Source organism: Mercenaria mercenaria, chromosome 10 (assembly GCF_021730395.1).
Source record: "Mercenaria mercenaria strain notata chromosome 10, MADL_Memer_1, whole genome shotgun sequence".
In the NCBI taxonomy this organism is placed as follows: Eukaryota; Metazoa; Mollusca; class Bivalvia; order Venerida; family Veneridae; genus Mercenaria; species Mercenaria mercenaria.
In genome coordinates, this window is record NC_069370.1 from 81,422,407 (window position 1) to 81,434,591 (window position 12,185).

Consider the following 12,185-nt stretch of genomic DNA (forward strand, 5'->3'; position numbering starts at 1 on the left):
ACACTTGAAATAGACGGATTTACAATGGTATTGGTTGCCATGATATTTTACCGGATGTTTCGATTTTAATGCGCATGCGCTCTTCACGTGTGACAAAAGGACTGCTTAACAATAAGTACACCTACATAAGATCATCATTATATTACGAATTGTTTTGCCACATTAAAGACGATTTTGATCGCATAATTTATTGTATGGAATCCCTTGATAAAGGTAGGTATGTTATTAATCATATCTCATCTGAAAAGCCGGCTTTATTCTTATTTTCGTCGAAAAAAAATAACAAGCATTCCCAGGTCTAGATCCAATCACAAATCATATATAAAACTTGTTCCTTACATTTGAAAATGTCATATTTTCTTTCAATTCATTTGTCAAAGGAGATTTTTTTCTTCAAAATTCAAAAAGCTGTTCTCCGATTTGAATCACATCTATTATAAATTCTTAGGGGACGCGGCTCTTTGTTGCTGAAGTTGCTGTTTTAAGTTATATATTGGACTATTATGCAACTGACATAGGTCACCTATGTGATCAATACCACAACATTGGACTTGTTTTTAATTTAGAGGATGTCACATAATTAGACCGAATCATAAAAGTTACTGAAGGATATAACATGCCTTTAATGTGACTTACGTTATTGCCCTTCGATCGTCAACACCATAATTAGTACGCTCTCGGAAAAATATATATCACGTTGCGGACCTATTTTGTAAATCAAAAATAAACATATCACACGATATCTAAGATTTTAAATAAAATATATTAGAATATCCTTTGGAACTTTGGTGGACATTTCTTTTAAAACGATGTTCACATAGATATAAATTCTAATTCGTAAGATCTGGATCAAATCAAGGACTTAAAAACAGTTGAAATTTATTCACTTAAGGAAAATACCTGATATAACTCTAGGTTTGTATTCTTGTTCATTATCATATTTTGATAGTACTCATTTCTGCCATTTGTTTGCATGCTATTTATCTTATGAATTGTTTAGATGAAAAGCTGTAATGTTTAAATCTAAATGAATTATTTGTTCTATTCATATTCTTAATTTAATCGAAAATGTAGTTTGCGCAGTAAATATTAACCTTCAAAATAATACCATGTATATTTACAGTTTTGTTTATCTACTGTTTTAATCGGCAAAAAGAAAACAAATTCGTCTATATATTATATCATAAACAATGAAATAATACATCACATGAGATCGTTTCGCATGCATATAGTAAACTTTTGTGAATACAAGATGAACACAAATATAGTTTTATATAAAGTTAGAAAGCAACATATTTCGTAACGAAATACTAATAATAAAAACAATGTTTCAAATTACACTGATTTATAGATCTGTATTTACTAGAAAAACTGAAGATCCAGACTCAGCCAATGTTCGGTCGACAATATACAGGGAAAGAAGTAATACTGAAGTTTAAAACATGCCTTTGTAATTCGTTATTTACAGCATACAGTGTATACAGTTCCACAAGACGAAGCTTTATCAATATTGAATTTCCGAGTATATAGAGAAAAATACACACACAGACGAACAAATACTTTATGTATTCAATATATAAAATACAACATAACAACATATATTTAAAACTAACTGTATAAGCTCTACCAAGTTTTAATAAAAATGAATAAGAGAAATTCTACATGTGATATTTTTACTTAAAATTACATCTGTAATAACAAGCGTAATCATGAACATCAGCATTTTCTTTAAACAGTTATGATATTATTATATATTTTATTTCAGACAAAGATTTGGTAAGCAATTATCATAATAGAGTAAGTAGAATCATGAAATCATAACAAGCATTGACAAAGTGAACAGTAAGGTAACAATAGTAAATAAGAATAGTGAACATTTGTCCATCATTAATGCGATTTCTTCGTACGTGAATGCGTATGGGAATGTTGGATCACTTTTATTGGAGTGTTTTGTTTCTAGCACATCTTTCTCAAACGTATCTTCTTTTGTTATCTCTTCCACTATATTTAAACTACAATTGTTTGCCGACTTTGGAGATGTCTCCAATTTGCTGAAAAAGGTAATGTTAAGTAAACACATTGATCTTATATGTATTTAGTGTAAACTTTATTGTGTTATCAGTGAACTTCAATCTTAGTTACTTCAATACTTTATTTCATAAGCTATGCTGTAGTATGTGTAAAAGGAAAGTGTGCACTACTTGAATAGTTTGGTTGCTGAAGCTGTATATTAAGATGAATATTGGTATTTTGAAATGGCCTGGTCAAAAATCAATATCGTCTTTCTTAAATACAATGCACGATATTCAAAATGTTTTCTTCAAAACACATATTACAAACCTATCGATTTTGTTCCGCTTCGTACATGTTAGCAATGCTAGAAAGGTTGCAAAAGATTGCATTCGCCTGGTCACATGATTTCCTTCCTTGTCATAATGTTTGAATTGAAGAATGACCACTGTCATTATAAGTTCTAGACTGCTAATAACTGTGCCGCCTAGCATATAGATACCTGAAAATATATATACAGAAGTGTTCACAGGAACAATCCATATTAACATAAACATAAGACTCAACAAATAAACATTTCATTAAATTCAAAATGTCCGCAAAGCTAAATAAATAACTAAAACTCAGCGATCATTAATCAATGAAAGCATGTTCATATATGTATATACTGGACAACCGATAAGATGAGAAAAAATTAACCTAACTATGTGAACTACGTTTACTTTACTAAATAACTTGTAAATAGCACAAAGCAATTCCTCAACCCTAGCACAAATAATATAAAATGATGTATGTATACTCACGAGATATGAAAATGCAACAAACGCATGCCCGAAAATATTTTTACTACAAAAAAAAATCACCTTAAAATGTTCAACACATACACCTTGCGATACTCTTTACCCAGTATGTTAATTTTACGGTCTGTTGTGCTGATTAAATATGAACACAATGGGTACAGTATCGAGACGTGTATGTGTTGAATATTTCAAGATGATGCTTTTTGTGTAAGACATATGTTTGTTGCGTTTTCATAACTCGTCAGTGTATATAATTTTACGTTTGAAAAGAAATTTGATGAAAATTGTAGTCTTGATAAATAAACGAACAATTATCATACTCAGTGTAGGTATCTGCAACGACGTCGTCGGTATTTTCTCTGCCACAAGCGTCATCATCACCGTCAGTGAGAGCAATAATGTGAGAGCAAACGTTAGCTTTTCGCCAGATTCCGTTGGAACCAAAAATACAACTAAACCAAGTAGTTGCATGAAAAATACTGGTAACACAACATTCACCAAGTAGTAGGAATACTTCCGTCTCAGTTCTATGCCGAAAACTAGGTTTTCAACAGAAGAATCAAATAGAGGATAACCGTTGATTCCTGTGTATGACCGTATGACGTCATATTCACCATTCTGTTCAAAACGGTCCATAGAAATTGCTTCACTTAGATGCATCAACTTCAGAGAATCAGTTGTGAACACCCAACTTGAAATCTAAAAATAAAAATGGTTAATAAGATATATGCGTTAACCTATAAATAAACTTAATGTGCTGATCTAACGCTGGAAACTGTTGAAATCCTTTACTGTATAGAATATTAAATGATATACAATATGTCTGTAAATCTTCCGAAGGGAAGTATAGTACAAATCTGTGTTGATATTTTACTCTTTATTTCGAATTTTCGGACACTTGTCCTTTTTCAAGAATATGGAAATATTTTTCTGACTAAGTAATATCCATGTAACATTTATATCGCAGGAAATGAATAATGTTGACGTCCTGTCACTAAGACAACGTCACGTCATATCCTGTGTAAGACGTGACGTCGTTTCCCGAAAAAAGGGCAAGGTGTCAACATCATACATAACCAGAGAGCAAAACACAATACTAAGTGCAGCAAGATATACAAAATAATAATAATAATAATAAATAAATAAATAATAATAATAATTATATATATATATATATATATATATATATATATATATATATATAATAAATAAAATCAGCAAGATAACTGTCCAATTCATTTTAAACCCCTAAAATTACACAGGATATGACGTGACGTTGTCTTAGTGACAGGACGTCAACATTATTCATTTCCTGTGATATAAATGTTACATGGATATTACTTAGTCAGAAAAATATTTCCATATTCTTGAAAAAGGACAAGTGTCCGAAAATTCGAAATAAAGAGTAAAATGTCAACACAGATTTAAATGATATATATAGCTGAGACGCGTTTGTTTCATTAATGATACTGTCAGACGGAATATAATAAGTTTTGAACATATTCATTTCAATGATGTTAGGCATTATATGTCTGTATGACACTAAAAATGGATTAAATGTTAAATAGTTGTGAAAATTAGAGAAGAATATCTATTTTCTCCATTATTTCAAAAGCTTTACAAATTTTTACTCCCTTTTGCACAATATCTTTGGTTAGGGTACATTGCACAGTACCCACATTTTATGGCACGTCTGAGAGGAGAACTATTTTGTATACGTACCACTAGTTCACATGTCTGTGTATCGAAGGGAAATTTAGAAATATCCACAGAGCAAGATGACGCAAAATAAGCTGGAGCCAACCAAAAGACCAAACCACCAGAATTTACACTTATTGGAATACTTTTCTGATTTCCATTGTCGCCTATCACCTCTATGCCTGTTACACTGTAAACAATCAAATCTGTTTAAAGATCCCTTGGAAGTATAGAATGCACCAAAAAAAGAATAATAGCAGACTCGGTTTGATTCAGTCTGTTCATGAGAACTAAACAACTGAAGACACTGCATGCCAATTGTATGACTGTACTGATTAAATGAGCCACGTTCCAAGGGAGAATCCTTCCAAAACAAAGTCTTACAGCAGCGTATGTATGTATAACAAATCCACAACAAGAATAAAAAAAATACAATAATGACCACAGTGGGGCACCGCCTTAGAACGGTCAGTGACAAAAGCACCACTGAGGAGCAAAAATCGTGTATTGCGCATAAACCGTAACTTTCTATTCTCACAATATTTCAAAGATACAGGACCATGTAATTAAAAGTTTTCCCCAACAAGTGAATCCCTTACATAAAGCCTAAATATGTAAAAAGCACAGATCTGCTCGTTGTAAAACTATATACGAAAAAACTGAAATACCAAGTACGCATGAACATAATGCCTTTGCAGAAGGCAAATTAAGAGGATAAACACCATTAAGGGCCCGAATAAAAACTGCTCAGACTTACTTCCCTGTTTTTTTTCTAATCTTTACAGATACCCAGCTAAAAGCATAAAACATTATTTCGTTTATCTGCTGAATGCATTTATACGTATTTAATGATTTTTGCGAATGTTGGTAAAGTATTCAAACATATGTTTGATTCTACACTCGTCTGACTATTACTTATAAAAGAGGTGATCTTGCAAACTAAAGATATAGACATCAAAACTTATATATATTACTGAAATATTCGGCTATTTAGAAAACTTGATAATTAGGTTCATCTTCTGTTAAATACAGAATCATTATCATAGTATCTTACGAGTTTTGCAGCACAAGTGTTGGTCTCCATATTTGGTCCGATTTGTAGTAAAGCCTTGACACGTTGCCATATTGCGACTCATTCCAAGATAACCGATGATCATTCCATATCTGAAAATCAATCAAACAGCCAACATTAAAATAATTCATCTCTTATGGTGTGTACCATGCAGAAGTGTGTAAAATACCTATTTAGTTTAAATTGTCGATTCCCCCATGCAGAAACAATTTAAACTTATTTCTAGATCAATTTATTGTTAATTTTTTAAAGCCAAAATATCTATTGACGATATTTATTTATAAACGACTGATAAATATACTTCAATATTAAAATACTTACAACTGCCAAAGATCCTGCAACAATCAACGTTTGATCTACAATATCCTGAAAAACGTATAAAAGTGAGTTAGTCTTATATCATGAGTTTTTCTCCATTTTAGTGCGTAATTTCAAAATATTTTATGACATTTGTTAGCACATTTTTCATTTATTGAAAGTTTACCAGTTGTAGAGTGCTATAAGATGCATGCAACCATAGGCTGTTGTTTTATAATTCTCTATTGTATTATTGTGTCTTTGTTTGATTTCTGTTAAACACAGTCATCAGCGGTACTTCAGTGACATAAAAGCAAATGACTATTGTGTATATATATTAATGTCACATATAGTAATGTTTCAATAATATGTATTACGATTATAAATGTTACACAAAATTTACAATAAAGCAAGTGCAGTCACTTTAAACTTTTACAGATGAAACACTTGATATTACAATAAATATACTGTTAGTTTGTTACTTGGGGTTTAGCGATGTTTTTCAAAAGTATTGCAGGTATGCAACGGCGGGTAGTTAAATCTTACCAATGTTCCTGGTTTTTGTTTCGGTATTAACATACTGTCAGCTTCTCCATATAATTAAGAGAAGGGAGGGTGAATGAGTGTACGCATATTGTATATTGTACGATACGACGTCATTGTACATAAGTGACGCTTTAAATGACGTTAAATTAAATTTCTCAAGTTTGTATTTGTTGTCATCATCTTACCATATACAGGTAAACTACATAATGAAAGATGGAAATAAATGAGATAGTTTACCAGTGACAAAAGATTTATTAACGACAGGGCACATTGTATAAAGACTTGGTCGGATGGACGGACGTTGAAATTGTATCCAGTTAGTAGATCAGTTTGTAATTTACTCTCATCATCAATCGAATAGCCAGACACAACTGAAAATATACATGTCAAAGATATGACGTATAAAAACTATTACCTATGAGAAAATCTATGTAAAAAGTCCATTATTAGCATTGAATGAATGGCAGCATTGGCTTTAAAGTAAAAATGAACTTTAATAATTTGTTACAATTCAGGATTGATCACATCTTCATGTAGTAAAAAATTAAATGTTGAGGCAAAGTACTTTTCTCATATACAAAAAAAATGTACCTATCAAAAACGAGGTTCTATTTCACTCTCAATACAAGTAATGTGTTGATAGACGCTTGCACTGAAAAAAAAACACATGATCTTACAAAAATGTTTTCCTCTCCCAAAATCTTCTAGAAAGAAGATAGTATTTTAATAATTGCAGACGAACAAACGGAAACTACTAACATACCTTCTGCCAAAACTGCAAGTATTACAAAACCACCGACTGAAAACAGCATGCTCGATAGGATCTAACTGATCACTTCAATAAGTCAAAATATATGAAAACAAAGAATCATTATATGGACTTACTTAATCATTAAAAGCACGTGGTTTTATTTAACTTAATTTATATAAGAGATTAACAAAGATCAATTCCGATTAGTGGCGACTACCAAACATTAAGTGTGTGATTTACATTGTTTTCTAACGTATCCTAAACGGCTTGACACGGATCTAATTATTGCTTCACATTTGTAAAAACGTGATTTCGCTATTTGAATAGATTGCATTCTGGAACATGTATCAACTTGAAATAATTGATTCCAGATAGTACATTGCATTTGTTATAACATCAAGTTATTCTTATTGGTGACCTCGCCCATACATCATAAGTATATAGATACACAAAAATTACAAACATGGATATATTATGGTACAAGCACTTGTATCTCATACTTTGATGGTAAGTCAGTCTGAATGTTATAAGTATTCATGACAAGGAAGGTAAGCATATAGAAGCGTGTGAACAGAAAGCTTCCTGACACTGACTCTACTCGAATGAGGTATCAAGGTTTATTTTACCTTCATTACCGCAGTCTCTACCAGCTATATGTCTCCCATATTTAAGAGTCAGTGGGTCCTTCGGGAATTATGGATTCTATTCAATGTCACTGTATTATAGAAAATTCCGTTTAAGGTGCATACGGAGTGTTACACATTTATATTTACCTCTCGTCAACAGACCTATTCAGACCTGGTCTGCTATGATTTGTTTGGTTGGCTTGAATGAATCTTCTTATAGACAAGACACAAAGACCACAGAGCTTGTATAAAGTCGCACGATTTACTTTTCATTAGAAAATGTTTTCAAAATGATAAGAGACTTGCATTTTCCCGAGGCAAATTACTTTCCATAGAATTTTTGAAAATAATACTGTTTTGTTTATCTACCGTTTTAATCCACAAAAAGAAGTCAAATTCGTCTAAATTTTATATCATAATTAATGGAATGACATCGCTTCGCATGCTGATAGTAAACTTTTGTGAATACAAAATGTACACATATATAGTTTTAGATAAATTTAGAAAGCAACAAAAACTAAAAATAAAAACAATGTTCCAAATAACACTGATTCAATAACCTGTATTTACTACAAAACCACCGGAGATCCAGACTCGGTCAATGTTTGGTCGACAATATACAGTGAAAGAAGTAATACTAAAGTTTAAAACATGTTTTTGTTATTTGTAATTTACAGCATACAGTGTATACAGTTCCACAAGACGGTCATGATTACTCGCCTGGGTGTTTTAAAGGATTGCATGTGGTAGATCTGTTGTACTAAATATATACGGTAATATTGTATATAAATCTGTATTGTACGTATTCTGTTGTTTTGTTGTGCGTGGATGCTGATATGTATTAATTAAATGTATTAAAACTATAATGTGGTGTTACAATAACACTACATTTCTATTGACACCCGAAGTAACAGGGGACATCTACTTTTATATCCTCAATCATGCTTTCAGGTTTGAAGCTTCTTGATAAAGTGGATCTCAAATTATTGGACGGAAATTGTTTTCAGGTTTCAGGCCCCTGTGTCCTTCACCTTTGACTTACTGATCTCAACAACAATAGGGGTAATCTATTTCATAAGCCCAGTCACGCTATCAAGTTTGAAGGTTCTTGGTTAAATAGTTCTCAAGTTAGTGGGCGAAAAACGTTTTCAGAGTGCATGCCCCTGTGACCTTGACCTTTGACCTCAAAACCTAACTAGATAAGTCTATTCATACAACTAGATTTGCTGGTTCTTGGTCCGGTGATTCTAAAAATATTGGGCGGAAAGCGTTTTCAGGTTTCAGGCTTATGTGACCTTAACCTTTATCTATTATATTGATCCAACTGCAAGGATCATCTACTTGATAAATTCTATTAAGCTACAAAGTTTGATGGTTCTGGGTTAAGCGGTTCTCAAGTTATTAGGGGGAAAACGTTTTCAGTTTAAAGGCACCTGTGACCTTGACCTTTGAACTATTGATCCCTAAAGGGATAGGAGTCACCTATCACGCAACTAAATTTGAAGGTTCTGGGACAAGTTGTTTTTAAGTTATTGGGTAGAAAATGCTTTCAAGTTTCAGGCCCCTGTGTCCTTGACCTACTGACCCCAAAACTTGTTGGGTTCATTTACTTTATAAGCTCAATCATTCTATTATGTTTGAAGTTTCTGCGTCAAGTGGTTCTCAATTGGGCTGAAACCGTTCGCTTTACGAACTGACTGATCGACGCGACCGACAGGTGCAAAGCAATATATCCCGCTTCTTCAAAGGGGGCATAATTCGGAATTCAGTGAGAGTAAAGACACACTCTGTCCAAAAAGCGAAAAGAAAAATAACTGCAAGAAAGATGAAATTTCCACTTCAGTCATTTATTTGACATTTGACGAATACAATGTTACAATCACAGCAAATATTTACGTATTCTTCTTCTAATTTGTTATTAGGGTATCCACATGTTGTATCATATATACCTTGTGTGAATAAATTATCTGTCTATCATTGTTTTTCTTTTTATTCATAATCAATTTTTTGATCACGTGGTGTTTGAGGTTATATAAAAAATATATTGCAATTAGTAACAGAAATCCGTGTCAATCAAGCACTCCACAATACAAGGTGTATAACAAACAAATCCTTTCTGATTTAAACAGGATTATTGATTGACTTATCTATTTGTAAAAAGAGTATCATTTCCCTGTAGTGAAAATAAGATAAGATAAGTTTTATTTAAAGTCGGCAAGAAAGCAACATTATAACATAAGCTCTGAAGAGCTTTTGAACCGACTATAACAAACATGATGAAAACAGTAATCATCAAAATGTTACTTAGATAACTATTATTATATTTATTGACTGATATAAAATGTCCTTTTCAGCAGAATGATGAAAAGATTCTGCCTGTTGTATCTAAAAGTATAATCATTTTGTCCTAAAAATTGGCACGTTCGGAGATCAACAAACAAAATTGACCAGTTTTTTTTATCTTTTTATCAAACTATTATATTTCTCACAGGACGTTACTTACTTTACCAATATCTAAAGTGATCACCTTTTAAACTTGTATATATGTATTTGTCAACTTTTCTTCACTGACAGAGTTTTAAGTGGTATCGCAATGGAAACTGCATGTGCATGGAATCACAGACCTTACACAAGTCTGTATACAGTGCTTTATTCCTTGGAATTGAAATTCTTACCGTTGGGAGAACAATATCCTAGCAACGTTTTATTTATCCCATGGGAAAATATGACAACCATTTATACACATGAAAATCTGGAAGTGGTGAATAACATCCATATCTCATTTACTGGAAAAGACATTACATATGTCTAACATCATATATCTATCCCCCAGATAATGGGTCTGTCCTATAGTCGCAAAGCACTAGTAACCTGAAACTGTATCACTGGTGTAATCTACAATCTTCTTTATTTCACAAAGACATATAAGAATTCCAGCAAACCAAGAAACAAGAGTTTCAACCTCTGAACTTGACTTTGAATTCAATTCTCAGCTAGGCATCCATATAAGCTTCCAATATGCAAAGTTTATTTGTACAATGTTATTGGTGGGAAACTGGCATTTTTGTTTAAACTAAAAGCATTAAAAGTCTGTTTTAAAGACTGCTAACAGATTTACATTTTACTAAATGATTAAAGGAACTTTTTGTTGGATTGTTTAAATACACAATAGAGGTAAGTCGCCCCACTCTCTGTTGTAGTGTTGTGCGTTCTCATCTTTTGGGACACTTTTTTAAAAATAAATACGAAACAATGATGATACATAAAAAAAAACTATGTAGCGCAAAATAATTTATTGCAATAAAACTAAATACAAACATTTTAATACAGAAATACTTCTAATACACAACATTCAGTGTGAACAATTGATAACAGATAAAAATGAAAATGCAAAGATTACGCAACTATTTTAGTCTGATACAACTAATAACTCATGTCAGATTAAAAATAAGAACCCTAGTTTCATACAAAAATATACTAGTTTCATTCTTGTATAAACCTTTCTTTATAAAATGAGGATTTGGTCAGGCCAGCTGTAACAAATGGTGACTACACTGAACTAGATTAAGTTGTAATGGAGAAGAATAAATGGACCCTCATTTATCCTGAAAATATTCTGCAAAGACGTAGATTGTTACATCTTTACATAAAATGCATAAAGTCATAAACGACAAATTAGAGTGTTAAAAATACAGCCGCAGTCTTTTAATGTACTTACAGCTGATAAAAGCTGAATTAAAATTTTAGATCAGCGAGAGGACATCTTTGGCTAAACAGCTCATCTAAATAACACAGTCTTAAAATAGTGTATAAAAGCTATAAACGTTCTGAACAGCCAGCTATGTAAATGTTTTCAGAGATTTATTTAAAAAGGCCCTCATGTATAACAGACATGAACAGCTGTAACTGCCATTCTGAGCACTGTTTCAGACAGACACATCAGGGCATCTTGGTAGAAACATTGGCCTGTGAAAATACTGACTACTCTATTTTGATTCCTGAAATTGTGTTCAAAATGCAGAAACGTAAAACTGACATAAATCATCCTTTGCATTTACCGATGAAAAAATCTTGTATTTTAATGCAGTATGATAAATAAAAAAGTACCCTTGTGTGGAACAATGGCAGGAAAATTATATCTGTTCATACCATAAGAAAAGATCAGTTTTATTTTTTAAGTAGGCAAGACATATAACAATAAAACATAAGCTCTGAAAAAAGCTTTCTAAACAACTATAATTTAAGGTATTATGACAAACTGATGGTCTGATGAATAATGAAATTGTATGCACCAAACAATTCACACAGAGTTATCACACTACATAAGACGGCACAATATAAATATTCATGGGCTGCAACATCCAAGTATACTATCAATATTTAAA

At 32.0% G+C, this 12,185-nt stretch overlaps 1 protein-coding gene across 2 annotated transcripts; it reads right to left on the minus strand.

Annotated features, from left to right (window-relative positions):
* Nucleotides 1-1,710: 1,710 nt before the first annotated feature.
* On the minus strand, nt 1,711-3,800 carry LOC123560147 (CHRNA7-FAM7A fusion protein-like). 2 transcript variants are annotated; one of them, XM_053516764.1, is made up of 4 exons: nt 3,746-3,800; nt 3,131-3,509; nt 2,341-2,512; nt 1,711-2,051 (listed from the first exon to the last, which is right to left on the minus strand). In XM_053516764.1, the coding sequence occupies exons 1-4, from the start codon at nt 3,764-3,766 to the stop codon at nt 1,808-1,810; spliced, it is 816 nt and encodes a 271-aa protein (XP_053372739.1). In that variant the 5' UTR covers nt 3,767-3,800; the 3' UTR covers nt 1,711-1,807. The 2 variants fall into 2 exon arrangements, with proteins under 2 accessions (XP_053372739.1, XP_053372740.1); XM_053516765.1 differs by having other exon boundaries at nt 3,685-3,795.
* Between the last annotated feature and the right edge of the window lie 8,385 nt (nt 3,801-12,185).

Bases quoted from the DNA above. Each gene is read 5' to 3' on its own strand.
- LOC123560147 (XM_053516764.1), bottom strand. From the start codon at position 3,766: ATGTTACATGGATATTACTTA. The intron at 2,513-3,130 runs GTATGATAATTG...ATATATTTTCAG, and splicing joins GTTGCAGATACCTACACTGA to GTATCTATATGCTAGGCGGC. The intron at 2,052-2,340 runs GTTTGTAATATG...TACCTTTTTCAG, and splicing joins AAGCGGAACAAAATCGATAG to CAAATTGGAGACATCTCCAA.